Raw genomic sequence first — 16,816 nt, 5'->3', positions numbered from 1 at the left:
CTCTTTCCCTTTATGATTTTCTTCATCTCATTACCCTCTACATAAACCTTCCTATCCTCATCTTCCATCCAGATACACTCGGTAATATGCACAATTTCTTCATCCCTGTCCTTGTTTTTTCTTGTGGTAAACTTTCCCAAGGAAGAAGAGATTCAGAAAAGGAATCGAAGGCCATTCGGAAGTAGGTGAAATATGTGTGGAGGATGGTGGCCCATGCCCACTTGCCCTCAGCGTTCCTTCAGGAGCTGACTTCTTGGCCTCCTACAGGCACAGCGAGGTAGATAGGATCAGAAGTAGGAATGACATACGGAGGTCTACAAATGCTGCCTGTCTCATCTTTAATTCCATGTCTCGTCCAGATGAGCCAACTCTTCACCATTCCCTCGGGGCACCGTTCAAAAGACAGCATATTGGGACAACTGTTTTTTGAAAACAAAGTAGCAATAACAGCAGATCATAAGATCTTGTTCTGAACTTGCCTAACTTTCACTTAGGAGTTACACTAGGAAAACCTTTCCATGTCCAGATAGTTAGTAAGGCAATCTGCCTTTTCCTGCCTAAATTTCTCTTAGGTGATTTCACATAGTTCATTCTAACTGAAACCCTGAAACAACAGCCAAGATTTAATTTTCTATTGATTTAATTCTCCTCAGTTACACAAGCTGTTGATTATATTGCTAGCCAACGTAGCAACAGGATTATACACTTTATGAAGTTTACGTACAGCAAACGGCCTTAAATGATGTGAGTAAAGAAAACCATAGCAGTTGACTCTAATTTCTAAATTGCTACATACGATATTATCATTTAGAATCACCAAGAAGGTCTTTATAAAAGACCCAAGCAAATAATATAAATCCTGCCTAAATCTTGAATAACTCTGATTTAATTCTACAGGTATGTAACAGAATTTGTAAGCCTAGGCAATTTTTCAGCTCTTCGAACTTTCAGAGTCTTGAGAGCTTTGAAAACTATTTCTGTAACTCCAGGTAAGGAGTGATTGGTGTGAACCATAAGGCTCCTTGTACCTACAGCTCTTTCTTTGTATCCTGTTATTGTGTCTGTGTGTGAACTCCCTATTACAGATACGTGACAGAGTTCGTGGACCTGGGCAATGTCTCAGCGCTGAGAACATTCAGAGTTCTCCGAGCCCTGAAAACAATTTCAGTCATTCCAGGTGAGAGCTAGGTTAAACATCCGGGGCCTATCCATTATGTCTTTTCAGCAACATCTTCTTTGCTTGACAGTCAACATTACAGAAATTCAGGAGTCATAATAAAATAATCAAAATCATTATCAAAATCAAGTGTTTTATAGGAAATGATTCTTATCATTGGACATAAGTTTTTATGTTTTTTCACTTTTTATCAGCGTAGGAGTTTAGCATGAGATAATGCAGTATATAGTCCATGTGTGATTTGCCCTTAGAGATGTCATGTATTTTTCTCTCCATTGTCAGTTGTACCAGGGATTTGGTCCCAACTGAATGTACCAATTTGTAATTTCTTGTTCATTGTAGGTATTGATGATATTGTATGTACAATGTAAATCCTAATAATGCTTTATAAGGCAAGGAAATAAGATAATGAAGAATAGCATGAGTCTGTACGGAGGATTTATTATCTTCAAGTCCAATTATATCCTAAACCTCCTCCCGAGTTATAGCAAAACTTTTCCTACTTATAAATAGGCATTGTAAAATATGTATTCAGGTAACTTGTTTTAAAATGGATAACTAACCCTAATGAAAGTATGGGGTGAGTTTCATTAGCAAAATGGAGAAATACAAAACCCTTCATGAAGATCATAAACCTCCCATTATTCTCTCTCGACATAATGGAAGATGATCTTCATTTTGTTGTTTGGATCTTTATGTTTCTGGAGTTCATTTCCTTAGCACTTCAGCCTCCCAGGAAGTGTTGTTCTTCCACTGGCATTGCAATTATTTTCAAATTTATGCATGGAATCTATGTTTTCAAGAAAACTGTGTGGGCCTTTTGTTATTTCCAATGTTCTAAGTCTCCATAGTTATAGCCTTCTTTCTTTAAGGCCTGAAGACCATCGTGGGGGCCCTGATCCAGTCAGTGAAGAAGCTCTCCGATGTCATGATCCTGACTGTGTTCTGTCTGAGCGTGTTTGCACTGATTGGGCTGCAGCTGTTCATGGGCAACCTGCGGAATAAATGTGTGCAATGGCCTCCCACCAATGCTTCCCTGGAGGAACACACTATAGAGAAGAATGTAACCATGAATTACAATGGCACACTTGTCAATGAAACTCACACTGAGTTTGACTGGAAATCGTATATTCAAGATTCAAGTAAGAATTGTTATGTAGATTTATTTTTTCATTGTTGACCTGCCTTCCACCAAGGCATGAAAGATTTTCTTAAAATGATTGCACAGCGGGTTGTGATCTCGTAATCACCTGACCATTGGTTTGCACATACCTTTAATTATTTTATTGATAACTATTCTAATTTTGACTCCAAGTGCCATTGTGTGTTATATCATTATATGGGAGACTAAGGAATTCAGCTGCAAAGAAAGTAAGTAAAATTTTCTCTTTTATTTGGTTTTAGTATTCACCAGTAGCAATGTTACAAGAGCAGAGACAGAACATGATTCACAGGAAAAAGGAATGTCCTTTTTAAAGAAAAATATTAAATATATGAAACTTAGACTTTAGATGGGTGTTTATCTTTATTATTTGAAGGTGATGAGTAATTCTTAACAAAAAAATCAAAGAAAGAAAACCTTAGTGATTGGTTGTGTGGAACAAGTAGACTTAGTCATAAAAAAATTACTGGTAGTTGGATAATTCTTAAAGTAATGACAGCATAATTTTAAAAACAAATCAGTATCTTTTTATAATTGTAGATATATAAAATACCTTGATTCATACAGATTAACTCTTTCATGACATTAGTGATATGCCAACAAGTAATTTGCACATGTTGGAAACCTCTAGGTTAAGAATTTGTGTGTCAAAGCAATACATAAAATTGTTCTTTATTCACTCATATGATGCCAATAAGTCTACTGCTGTCATCAACTCCCTGAAATCTGTTATTTTTTTCTCTTGGCTAAGATCAAGGAACTGACTATGAAGATGTCATCTAAGGTTTATTCTCTAGTGAATATGTACTTGGACTCCATTTCTCTTAGAGTCAAAGTAAAAGAAATCATAAATATCAGATTTATTTTCAGCTCTAAAAATCCATACTTATCATTTTGCCTAACGATAATCCATTTGTTGAATAGATTGTTTTAAGTCAAATGCAAATACAAATACATGGGAGAAGGGAAGGGGGAAAATAGTTTCAAACAGAGAGGGAGGCAAACCATAAGAGACTCTTAAATACAGACAACAAACTGAGGGCTGATGGGGGGACAGGGGAGAGGGGAAAATGGGTGATGGGCATTGAGGAGGGCACTTGTTGGGATGAGCACTGGGTGTTGTATGTAAGTGATGAATCACGGGATTCTACTCCCCAAACCAAGAGCACACTGTATATATACACTGTATGTTAGCTAACTTGACAATAAATTATATTAAATATTTTGTATAAATAAATTAATTAATTAAATGCAAATACAAATAAAATGTTTGTCTTTGAAAGTAATAGAAAATTAAATTTATTAAAATTAAAGATAAATATTATGACTGAAAGTTGTATTTTCTTCAGATTAAGCTTCTAGATCATTGACTTTAATGGTTAAAACTTCATTTATAAATACCTGATATCAAGAATTCATCCAGAAACTCTCATATTTTTCACTTCATTTAATTTTAATTAAAAATTAAGGAATTCTGTCTAAATTTTCTTGTCGATGTTCAAAGAAGTAAGACATTGGAAATGAAAGTTATTTCCCATTATGTGGTTTTTGTATACCTTATAGAATTATGCATAGAACAAATTTCTCTGAAAATTTAACATCTAGGAAATATTTCTTTTTACAAAATCCAAAATTTTTTTTCTTAAAAAAATGATTATTTAAATGCCACGATCTCATCCTTTTTTTATAGCTGTGTAATATTTCCATTGTGTGTGTGTGCGTGTGTGTGTGTGTATACACACAACACATCTTCCTTATCCATTCATCTATTGATGGACACTTGGGCTGCTTCCATATCTTGGCTACTATAAATAATGCTTCAATAAGCATAGGGATGCATATATCTTTTCAAATTAGTGTTTTCACTTTCTTTGAGTATGTACTCAATAGTGCAATTAGAGGGTATTATGCTAAGTGAAATAAATCAGACTGAGGAAAACAAATACCATCTGATTTCACACATAAGTGAAATCTAAAAAAAAACAACAAAAACAAAAACAATGACAAATTAATAAATAAACAAAAAGCATAAATACAGAGAATAAACTGATGGTTGCTAGAAGGGTAGGAGTGGCAGGTTGGGCAAAATGGGTGAAAGGGAGTGGGAGATATAGGCTTCCAATTTCGGAATGAATAAGTCACAGAAATAAAAGTCACCACATAAGTAATACAGTCAATGATATCATAATAGCAATATATCAGGACAGAAGGTAGCTACACTTGTGAACACAGCATAGTGTATACACTTATGGAATCACTATGTTGTACATCTGAAACTAATGTAACATTGTCAATTATATTCGAATACATTTTTCAAATGATGATTTAATTCCTTACATTTCTCTTTTTGTCTTCCCTGTCCTTATTTATTCAATAAAATTTATTGATAGACTCCTGAGTCCCAACAATAGTAATATGGAAATAATCAATGATTAGACTTTCTTTCAAGGAGTAATAATTTTTATAAACAAATAATTACAATATAGGACAATGAGTTTAATAATAATATAAGTAGCTACATATTACTGGTAACACAGTGAGAGGAGTTCTTAATTTTGCCAATCTTTAGTGGGCAGGAAATAGAGAATATCAAGGAACAATTCACAGAAGTGACACTTCAACTGGATATTAAAAGAATCTAAAGAATTTGCCAGCAAAAGAAAGCTTTGAGATACTATAGTATTCACCTCTAGTAATTATTTTAGCTTTACTATTTAACATTATTTTTTGTTTCATTTCTTTTAGTAGCTGGCCTGTTTTATGCACCTTTACTGTAAGCAGAATATATCTGGACGTTGATAGAATGCAAATCATAATCAGTTGTTAAACATTTATAAATAGTGTTTAAAAACATAGTAGAGAGAAAATATATAATCCCTTTGTTTTCAAATATGTGGCTATTTTGAAAAACAAAGGAATCTCTGTCATGCTTATCTATTTTTACAGAATGAAATTTTTATTTTTCACGAGGGTAATAGAAAAAAACATTTGATGCTTTTTAAATTTTTAGGTTAGCACCTAAATTATTGCTAATTTTATACTCATAAAGAACAAATGCTTTCTTCTCTTAAGTAATCAATCCCCTTACTATAATATCTAGTATTTTGAGGGAAAAATGAAATGGCAAATCCCAATGTCTTTCAGGGAATTATATAACATATTTTAAATCATTCTATGAATCCTAAAAGTTGGGGCCTCATCTTGCTTTCATTTTGCAGTGTAATGCAAATACTCTTCATATGACTTACTCTTTCCTAAACAGGGTATCATTATTTTCTGGAGGGTCTTTTGGATGCCCTACTGTGTGGAAACAGCTCTGATGCAGGGTAAGCCAATAATCTGTGTGTGTTTGTGTATGTGTGTGTACTTTATTAATACTTATTTGCTATAATTCAGGCTACCTCTAAGGTGAGGGATTATTTAAAGGTTAGGCAAGTTTTTATGTTTCATAAAACAAGGAATAATACTTTTGCTTTAATGCTGTGTCCCTTAGATGAGTATGTGTGAACTAGAAGATGACTCTAGAGGCTTCCCAGTAGAGAAAATGAACTAGAATATGTTAAAATGCTAATTATCAACAGAAAGTAGTTTTGTAAAATATTATTTAAAATGCTAGGTAATATTTTAATGATGACATCAAGTGGCTAGTAAAATTATGTTGTCAGAAGTTGGGAAATGTATATTATTTATCATGCTCTATCTCTTGTGATAACTTCCATCCCTTGAAACAGCCAATTTTCCTGGCTAGACAATGTTATAAGTATAGCATGCTATCGGAATAAAAAGACAACAGAACTTCATATACTTTCTTTTGTCCCATTTATAGCCAATGTCCAGAAGGATATATGTGTGTGAAAGCTGGTAGAAATCCTAATTATGGCTACACAAGCTTTGATACCTTCAGCTGGGCTTTTTTGTCTCTGTTTCGACTGATGACTCAGGACTTCTGGGAAAATCTTTATCAACTGGTGAGAACCTGAAGAGATACATACTGCATTTAAGTAGAAACATATAAGAAAAACACCTTAGTGCTGACTTCCAAATCACAGCATAATATAGCAGAAGGAACAGAACTTGAAATTGGGAGATTTGAATTTCTTTATCCTATTGATTATAACACATATTAAGCATCGTGATGACAGGATAGCAATTCCCTCTCGTTTCCCTTTGGCTCAAAACTTATTTTCCACCATTTCCAGACACAGGTCCTCTCAAACAGAAGGCACACCTTCCCCTCAGCTCCATCTGCCCACTCAAATATTATTCCTCAGGTGGCAGGTGATGAAAATCAATAAGCAGATATAGAAAGATAACTTTGATGTCTTCCTTGACTTTTATCACAGGCTCAGCTCTTTGATGGAATCTCTATGGTATTTCGTTTGATTCCATTTTATTCCTGGTGCATCCAAGAATTCCCTCCAGGAGATCTGAATGTAAATGCATGAGTTAGAGGAGAAGGAAAAGGATGAGGTTAAAGAAACAGTCAAGGAGGCAGAAGGGGGTGTGACCATCGTAATTATTATTTATGTCAAGGGTCCTACATGACACACAAGTAAAAGTTAAAGCCACTAGTCAGTGAAATAATACTGAAAAAATAATTCTAATGTTTTTATTTTCAGACATTACGTGCTGCTGGAAAAACATACATGATATTTTTTGTGCTGGTCATTTTCTTGGGCTCATTCTATCTGATAAATTTGATCCTGGCTGTGGTGGCCATGGCCTATGAGGAACAGAATCAGGCCACCTTGGAAGAGGCAGAACAGAAAGAGGCTGAATTTCAGCAGATGCTTGAACAGCTTAAAAAGCAACAGGAGGCAGCTCAGGTAAATTCATCAAAATCAAATATGTCCTGTCTCATGGTACAATTCTTTTTTATTGTTTTGGTTGTTGCAAAAACACTGGAGAGAAAGTGAGAGACAGATAACTGACTCCACTTAAGAGAAACTGGTAATGATGGCAGATTAGTAATAATTTCTACATTTTGATCATCTATAGATCATTTAGTTTCATTTTTTTTCTAAGATGTCTGCAATATTGACCACAGTGGAACCCTCTCATGCTATTTTAATGTTTTAAGATTTTTAAAAGGGAAAATGTGATGCTGAGTCTTCTCGAGGAAAAAACACTGAATGGGTATAGGAGAAAATCCTAAGAAGTCATCTTTTCTTGGGAAAAAAAAATGTGTTGGTTATTATATATAAAGATGTTCATCTGGCTCTTAAAAGATAATCTAGTCTTTTCTTTAACCAAAAATATATTGTTTTTAATGTGGCTTAATTGCCTTGTATAATAAATGAGGAAGTGATGAAATAATATAATGTTCTATGACAAAGCAACATTCAGTAGGCATATGAAAGTCACCAATTTTATGGAGACCAGGTGATCTAAGGATTTCTTGTTCTTATAGAGAGGTGTTGATACTCATTGTATAATGAAATGCCTGTGCTATCACTTCTATATTCTCTCATGCTTTTCATTTAACATAAAAGCTCATTGATTTTACTTTAGAATAAAGCTGTTTGGGAAATATTAATTTATTTGCAAGAGTCCTTGTATTGAGGACACTCTGGGAACAAAGGTAATATCAAAACATACTGACTGAGCACCAGTATAAGCTATGATCAAAAGCATTGTTTTCATTCCATGCCCACGTATCCAGCAAGAACCGGTGCTGAGTGAAAGAAGCTGGGGTTGGTATTTGGAGAACTAAATGTCTTGTCTTGTTTAGTGGAAAATGTTGACTGTCTTTTCTCCAGTGTTCTGGTTAGAAGATTATGGGGGGGAGGGCAAGAAAGGGATTTTACCACCTTCATTGATAATATTTTGATAACGCAACTTCAATAACTGGGGAGAGGACCTCAGCTCTTTATCTCATTCCTACTCCCTTTGGGTATGAGCTCAGGTAAGTCAATAACTTTTCTTCCATGCCACAGTTTCTTTTTCAGAGAAGACAGTGCTAATTAAATACCAATTTTTAGAGTAATTCAAATCCCAAAAAGTAATATGAGTTTATGTTCTTATCGATGCCTGATTGGTCCTTTTGAATATGTGGCCTGTACAGCATAATATAAACATAGTAAATGTTAACAGAGATAAAACCACGTTAACCCTGAAAGCCTTCGTTAGATAGAAAGGGGGAAAAGTCCCATTTATTACTTGCAGACAGAGCTGCTTCTATGGAAGATCAGCTTCAGCAGGTTAAATGTGTTTTTTAAATGTTATGCAAACACTTGAGCTTAAGAAGATAAAGTCTTCTCTAATGCCATACTAAAATCATTTCTCCTTAATGTAGCAGGCAGCAGCTGTAACTGCCTCAGAGCATTCCAGAGAACCTAGCGCCGCAGGTGGGCTCTCCGACAGCTCATCTGAAGCCTCCAAGTTGAGTTCCAAGAGTGCTAAGGAAAGAAGAAATCGGAGAAAGAAAAGAAAACAGAAAGAGCAGTCTGGTGGGGAAGAGAAAGATGAGGATGAATTCCATAAATCTGAGTCTGAAGACAGCATCAGAAGGAAAGGGTTTCGCTTCTCCATCGAAGGGAATCGACTGACATATGAAAAGAGGTACTCCTCCCCACACCAGGTACGGCACTGCTGAGTTCATTGCTGCATGACTGAAAATCAGAACACTGAAGAGGGGGAGAATTAAACCAGATTCATGAATTGTCATCAACTGAATTGACTGCCATGTTTCTTATATTTAAATCTACCCTTTCTTTAGATAGCTATGAGAAAATTTTACTCCACATATATGTAAGTCTGCAGCTTTGTGTAGTTGGGATAACACTGGGTTGAAATTCAGAAGACTGGATTCTCCTCCTGATACTATCTGCTGATACCTGTTGAAGCTAATGACATTTAATCTTTCTGTTCCTTGACCTTTTTAATGAAAAAAAAATTTGGATGTAGGGTTAGCTGATCAGTACTTTTTTTGGTTATTTTATGTTGCCTTTTCCCCCTAACTTCTTTATAAACCAGCATTCGTGCTTCTGAAAACTTCAGTTGTGATATGCTTTATGAAAAAGCACATGACTCTGAATTTCAGAAGTCTGTGCTTTATAGACGAAATAGGGGTAATAATTAATTTAAGGTGATTTTAGATAGATGCGCTAAAACAATTTGTGAAAAATGTTGGCATTCCTTGAAGGAAAGAGCAATAAGACCAAATGTGGCCTTGTGAAGGTCACGCTGCCAATGTTTATTGAATGTTTATGGTGTCCAAAGTAATGTGCTAAGGATGTTTGCTTTTGAACTTGAAAATGTTGGTTCAGGGTTTGAGTTTTCTTCAGTGTCTTTAAATTGTGATCCTTCTCCCCATTCATAATCTCAAGGTCTAGAAATTTCTTATAAAACCAACTTAATTTGAGCACATAAAATGAGAATGTTAATGAAAAGGAACAAATCACATCCTGTTATGAATACTGAATCTCCTTCAACTTAATTTTGCAAAATAAAAGCACATTTCAAATGTCTATATTAATATGCTTGTACTTTTTTTGGTTTCAAACTTCTAGTCTTTGTTGAGCATCCGTGGCTCCCTATTTTCCCCAAGGCGAAATAGCAGAACAAGCCTTTTCAGCTTTAGAGGGCGAGCAAAGGATGTGGGATCAGAGAATGACTTTGCTGATGATGAGCATAGCACCTTTGAGGATAATGAGAGCCGGAGAGACTCCTTGTTTGTGCCCCGACGACATGGAGAGCGGCGCAACAGTAACCTGAGTCAGACCAGTAGGTCTTCCCGGATGCTGGCAGTGTTTCCAGTGAATGGGAAGATGCACAGCACTGTGGATTGCAATGGTGTGGTTTCCTTGGTTGGTGGACCTTCAGTTCCTACATCGCCTGTTGGACAGCTTCTGCCAGAGGTGATAATAGATAAGCCAGCTACTGATGACAATGTAAGGAAGTTTTAAATAGTTCAGGCATGGCTGGCCCATTATTGCTGCACCAGCCAGTGTTTCTACAGAATGGAACCTTTGAGAATGATTCCTGGTTGGTCAAGCTGCGAATGCACCTGCATCTTGTAATATCTTTAATAGACTAACCAACTAAAACTTAAGGCCTCAACACTCTTGCATAACACCGAATGCATTTAATTATTAAATTTGCTAAGAATAAATTAGGCACAATCATAAATTACTGCCTCCAGTTGGAGGATTTGCTATATACCCATGCTGAGATTAGATAGCAGACCATCCTCTAAAGTTTGGTATAAAAGTAAATGAATGATTCCTATGTTTAAGTATAAAGGGTGTATAATAAATCTTTCCAACAGATTCTTCAATATAGCTCTGCCTTATTTTAGAAGATTTTCAAGAACACTGTGCCTCAATAGATAGCTTCATTATTATCTTGAAGTTTCTACTATTCACATTTGTCTTTCTAAAAAATAAATGCTGATATAAGTCTTCTCAAAATGAATCTAAATGATGAGACACAAATTGTTAATACAGACAGATAAAAGAATTGTCTGTGTACAAACGTATGTTATGTTTTTGTGAATGTATACAGGATGAGGAATTTCTAAACACATGCTGCCTCTTATTAGACTGTGAAACCACTTGGAAATATATCAGCATGATGAGGCATGACTAAGTCAGAGTTAGATGACTTATTGCTTTGGTACCCTGGATGAAACTGTTGTCCATGCAGCATGTGTGACTTTTTTAACATACAGTTTGTGTTGTCAATGACCATCTATGTCTTGTGTACAGATAATGAGATGGCAGCTACATGTGTTGCAATCGTTTGTATTTCTTTAAGAATAAATGGCTACCTTCTCAACATAAAATGCCTGATCATTTATATGACTTTTCAAGTTATTAGTTTTTTACTAGTAGTTCAGAACTGGTGCTAACTGTTAAATATGGCTCTCAATAGATTTATTAACTGTATCAAAATTGCATCATGTCTCATAAAATTATGAAATTAGAGGGTTAAAAAACTCAGTTTTTGCTGTATGACTGAATGGTTGACAGTTTGGATATTCCAGGTTAATGATACAATAAGTCAGCAATATCTGCCATCACCAACTAAATATGAAAGTGCATGATGCATGTGTTTCATGAAATTCACTGTGTCACATCTGGTTATTTGCTTATCATATTGCTCAAGTTAATCATTTAATACATTAGAATTTTCTTTATAGGGAACAACCACTGAAACTGAGATGAGGAAGAGGTCAAGTTCTTTCCATGTTTCCATGGACTTTCTAGAAGATCCTTCCCAAAGGCAAAGAGCAATGAGTATAGCCAGCATTTTAACAAATACAGTAGAAGGTTTGTTACCCATCCCATTATCGTTCAATTATTTTCAGTAAACTTATATTTTCTCACTTGAAACAAATATCTCTATTTGTAAATTGGAAACAGTATGTTAGAAAGAGAATATAATAGGTATTATTTAAGATTTATTATTTGTTACACCTGCTCATATATTCTTGGAACTTTAAAAACGTTACTTAAATGCAATGATATTAGAAATCTAAAGAATGTTTTCCAGTGTGATAATTCTTTGAAAATGTGGAATAAAGCATTTGTTAGAGGTTCCTAATCTTATTAGTCACAGTGACCCTCTCTTTTGTTCCATTAGGCTTAGGACTTCAACATAGTATCCAAAATACTCTCAAGATTGGAGGAGAGGAGCAGGTCATTTCACAGAACAAAAACAAATTTAAAAGATGATTCTTGGCTCATATCAAACCCTACCCTGTCTCTTATAGACTTAGGATGACAGCTTAGCCAGACATTAACATAGGATTACACACAGTATCTACATTTCTGCAACTCATTTTCCTATGGAAAAACTTCATTTAAAAGACCATTCACTTCAGGCCAATCATTGAGCCATGTTGTCGATACATACAAGAAAAAAACTATTCTTTGCTCCCTCTGCCCTATGTGTATGTCTGAAAAAATATCTTCAGGGGTCTAAAGAATAAATGCGATAGTATTTTTAGATACAAATGAGGCTGACTCTGTACCAAATGAAAATGTGTGGATTACTGAAAAAGAAGACTTGTGGATCTGAAATAAATATATGTATCTATTAAATATATCTTTTGGTGGTTCTTTTTTTTTTAATCTAGAACTTGAAGAATCCAGACAGAAATGCCCACCCTGTTGGTATAAATTTTCCAACATATTCTTAATCTGGGACTGTTCACCATATTGGTTAAAGGTGAAACATATTGTCAACCTGGTCGTGATGGACCCATTTGTTGACCTGGCCATCACCATCTGTATTGTCTTAAATACTCTTTTCATGGCCATGGAGCATTATCCAATGACGGAACATTTCAATAATGTGCTTACAGTAGGAAACTTGGTAAGCATATTGGAAGGTAAATGTGTTCAATCTTCAAATTTTCTGTTTGAGAAACTGTTTCCATTTATAGCTTAACACAGTCTTTTCACCACCTTCTTACCTCCTGGCTCCCAAAAGATTGGAATTATAGCTAGCTGGCTATACCTTAACTTTTGCCAACAATAAATAGCCCTTAATGTCAAAGCAAAAGCTAAGAAAGAGAGCAATATATAGGCCTATAGTACTACTTGGAAACTCAATATTGATATTTATAATTTTTCAAGATACAGAAGCAATTTAAGGGCACACCTCTTGAAAAGACATTATCACAGTTTCCCTAGCTGTAGAAGACTAAAAACAAAAAAAGTAGATCTTTCCATTTTGCTTAGTCATCATCATCAGTATAAGCAAAAATTTAACATCTCAAAAATGTCTTTAGCTTTTCCACCTCCAGCAGCTAGGTAGGACATGTATTGTTTTATCCATCCATTCTATATCAAAACCATCAAATATTGAAAACCTCTAGTATATTTTGTGTATTATATGATTAGCAAGGCCATTTTTGGTAAAGGTTGCCACTTAATTCTTTCTCCTCTGTGCTTAAAAAACATTAATTATTAAAGTGTTTGTCAGTTGACTCAATTTAGGAATATTAGCTTTTATTTGATGAAAGAAAACAGACTTTAAAGTAATGTATGTATTTTTCATAACATTTGTTTTGAGGTATAAGATTTTTGATGGTAAAAAGCAAGACATGTAAAGCATCCTGAGTTGTAATATTTATATTTTTAAAGGTCTGCTTTTTATATTATGGAAGTAAATTTATTTTTTTCACGTGCATAACAAATTGATAATATAACACATGTATTATAGTAATAAATGTACATGTATAATAATGATCTGATTTGAGGGAAGGGGAATATGCTTATAGACAATTAAAAGTGATCATGGGCAAGATCTTGTCAGTACCTGTGTTGTATAAAGTCTGGAGGGACAGACAGTTTGATGGGACAGAAGGAATACTAGTTCAAAATAAATTTGCATTCCAGTCCAATTTTTGGCATTTTCTAGTTGTGTGATATCTGAGAAACCATTGCACCCATGTAAAGACCTGTTTCCTCACCGGTAAAGTGATATTTATATTGCCTGCCTTAGCCACGTCCATGGCTAACAATAAATTTCTGTAACGATAAAATGAAATAAAGTATATAAGAGCCTTTTTATCAGCTATACATTACTACACAAATGTGAGCTCGTAATAGAATCGTTATGGGGAAAGTAGCATTAACATTTTGTTCTGCTATCAAATACTATGTCATTCTACTTTATCATTATCTGATGGAATTAGAGTAACTTTGTTTTGATCTTAGGTTTTCACTGGGATCTTTACAGCAGAAATGTTTCTGAAAATTATTGCCATGGATCCTTACTATTATTTCCAAGAAGGCTGGAATATCTTTGATGGTTTTATTGTGACACTTAGCCTGGTAGAACTCGGCCTTGCCAATGTGGAAGGATTATCAGTTCTCCGTTCATTCCGACTGGTAAAAAATAAACAAAACAGCAACAAAAACTAAACCTGTCCAACAATCAGAGCTCGTATATAGTACTGTCATAGGTTTTACTACACAACTATTAACATTTTAAATCTTTGTGTACATTTGCATCATCAAAACTATCCCTAAATGGAAAAAAAAAAAATTATCTCCGTGTGTTTAGAAAAACCTTTATTTAAAAAAAAAAAAGTACAGTCATGTAAAGTTTAATATATTACTCAGTTGCAATTGTGACTAATTATCATTTCTAGAGATGACTACAGTTAATATTTCTGGATCTAAGAAAATACTTGTAATGAAATATATCACATTTTAATAGTCACTTAAAAATATAAACAGCCCTTTGTAGTGGTAAATGGTGATCAGACACAGTTGGGCATGCAGAAAATTCCTAATTCTACCTCTGGATAATATGCTTCTTCTCTAAATGAGAGGAAAAAAATCTGTAGGATTACTTAACATGCTCATTGGTTTACATATATGTCCCTGCAAATCAGGGGAAGAATTATAGGTATGGGAAATACTCCAAATTTTTAAATGCAGGCACAGCTATGTCAGTACCCTAAAGGAGCATTAATGAATAATAAACATTTTTCTCCACCTATAGCAGGACCTCAGTATGATGTTGTTTTGCATTCGATTGGCAAAATGAATATCTTTTCAACAGAGATTACTGTGAATCAGATGTTAATATTAGTGTTGGGCCTGGTATGCCTTAGAACCACATTCACAAAACAAATTATGGACAGTTGGCCCCAAGTGATCTTCAGAAATTGACTCTTAGGGAAGGTGATCTACATGGTTAAAATATGGAAGAACTAAATTCTTCCTAGAAGGTCCAAAAATTAACAATGAGCCTGAGAAGTTTCAAGGGCAGGGCAGATGTAAGAGATTCTATATTAATCATCATTTCTTGGTAAACCTCAGTATATGCAATGCTTTTAAAGATCATAATAATAATTATATAATTTTTTTTTTATTTTCCAGCTCCGAGTTTTCAAGTTGGCAAAATCTTGGCCAACATTAAATATGCTAATAAAGATCATTGGCAACTCAGTGGGGGCTCTGGGTAACCTCACCTTGGTGTTGGCCATCATCGTCTTCATTTTTGCTGTGGTTGGCATGCAGCTCTTTGGTAAAAGCTACAAAGATTGTGTCTGCAAGATCTCCACCAACTGTCAGCTTCCACGCTGGCACATGAATGACTTTTTCCACTCCTTTCTAATAGTGTTCCGTGTGCTCTGTGGAGAGTGGATAGAAACCATGTGGGACTGTATGGAGGTTGCTGGTCAAGCCATGTGCCTTACTGTCTTCATGATGGTTATGGTTATTGGAAACCTGGTGGTATGTACCCATTTAAGATATATATTTCAGAAATAGATTAAGAGCATAATAGGATAGTGACCATTTTGCCCAATCAAAAACTATGACTAATAATTTGTAAAGTCTCTTGCCTTGGAGATAAATATAGATGTATAGATATAGATATGGATATAGATATAGATATAGATGATATAGATATAGATATAGATATAGATATAGATATAGATATAGATATAGATATAGATATAGATAGATATGTCTCACTTTCACAACACAGTAATATAGCAGTGACCCTATAGTTTTTATATTCGAATCCACTTTGTCAATCATTTCATCACATTTGTTATATGAATTTTAATAGAGTATCATATTGAAGACATGCCTAGAAGGATATATTGGGAACATTTTTCAAATTCAGAGAAGAGGGAGAAATCTGAAAAAAATTTTTAAAGAAAGCCTAATGTTACTTGCCAGTATAGGACTAAAGAGTGGAGTCTTTAAGTGTTCATAGTGATTTTACCATTTCCTTGCCCCTTCGTGGCATATACCGTTCAATCACTCTATGTCATATGGCAAATGCATTAGCCAACCTAGGTTAATCAATTCTCTAGTGGTGCTAGGTCAAAATAAGGATTGGCTAATGATGCCTGAGATTACCCAAATGGAATAACTGATCAATTCTTCTCTCTCTTTAAGTTTGAAACGTTAATTACTCTTTAAGGTATAGAAAATTTTAATATATTCCGAAAGATAGATAGATAGATAGATAGATGCATAGATAGATAGATAAAGTATATATATATATAAAGTATCAGTCTTATGGAAGCATTGGAAATTATTTATAAATGGTTCTTCTAATTAATCAATAGTGGAGCATGAGAAATAATGGGTTAAGAAAATAAGTGTCAATACCTGTGTTAAGATACTTATTCTCATTCTGGATCATAATGATTATTTTTTTAATTAATATCTAACTCAATATCTCTGTTTATCATAAGGGAAACTATAGAATGTATTTCAGTGTATAATTGCAAACACTAATGATTTTTAAGGTTAGAACTTGTGCATAGTACATATATCAATCTGTTTTCTTATAATCATACAAGTTTAAACATAGCTAAACCTTAGGTTAACTCATTCATCATCTTTGTTCTATATGTGGGAGAATGTGAGACCAATAGAAATCATGTCTTTGCCCAAGGATGTAGAGTGTAGTAGCTACTGAGCCAGATCACAAATTCAGATTACCCAACTTCTAATCACTATTCTATGGTGCTTCTTTCTAATCTAGCTGTTAGA

At 34.4% G+C, this 16,816-nt stretch overlaps 1 protein-coding gene across 5 annotated transcripts in view; it reads left to right on the top strand.

Annotated features, from left to right (window-relative positions):
- Positions 1 to 16,816, top strand: part of LOC122481407 (sodium channel protein type 1 subunit alpha) — a 150,571-nt gene that overhangs the window by 83,840 nt on the left and 49,915 nt on the right. For 3 of the 5 annotated variants that reach the window (XM_043576942.1, XM_043576941.1, XM_043576943.1), the window contains exons 6-16: positions 1,086 to 1,177; positions 2,050 to 2,319; positions 5,602 to 5,665; positions 6,166 to 6,307; positions 6,959 to 7,165; positions 8,635 to 8,919; positions 9,851 to 10,231; positions 11,482 to 11,611; positions 12,421 to 12,659; positions 14,009 to 14,182; positions 15,182 to 15,538. In XM_043576942.1, the coding sequence (XP_043432877.1) occupies positions 1,086 to 1,177; positions 2,050 to 2,319; positions 5,602 to 5,665; positions 6,166 to 6,307; positions 6,959 to 7,165; positions 8,635 to 8,919; positions 9,851 to 10,231; positions 11,482 to 11,611; positions 12,421 to 12,659; positions 14,009 to 14,182; positions 15,182 to 15,538 (2,341 nt within the window). The remainder of the gene's footprint in view (positions 1 to 1,085; positions 1,178 to 2,049; positions 2,320 to 5,601; positions 5,666 to 6,165; positions 6,308 to 6,958; positions 7,166 to 8,634; positions 8,920 to 9,850; positions 10,232 to 11,481; positions 11,612 to 12,420; positions 12,660 to 14,008; positions 14,183 to 15,181; positions 15,539 to 16,816) is intronic. The other 2 variants (XM_043576945.1, XM_043576944.1) reach the window with 2 other exon arrangements.

Source organism: Prionailurus bengalensis, chromosome C1 (assembly GCF_016509475.1).
Source record: "Prionailurus bengalensis isolate Pbe53 chromosome C1, Fcat_Pben_1.1_paternal_pri, whole genome shotgun sequence".
NCBI lineage: Eukaryota > Metazoa > Chordata > Mammalia > Carnivora > Felidae > Prionailurus > Prionailurus bengalensis.
The sequence above is the reverse complement of the archived record's forward strand: the minus strand, read 5'-3'. Positions and strand labels throughout refer to the sequence as shown.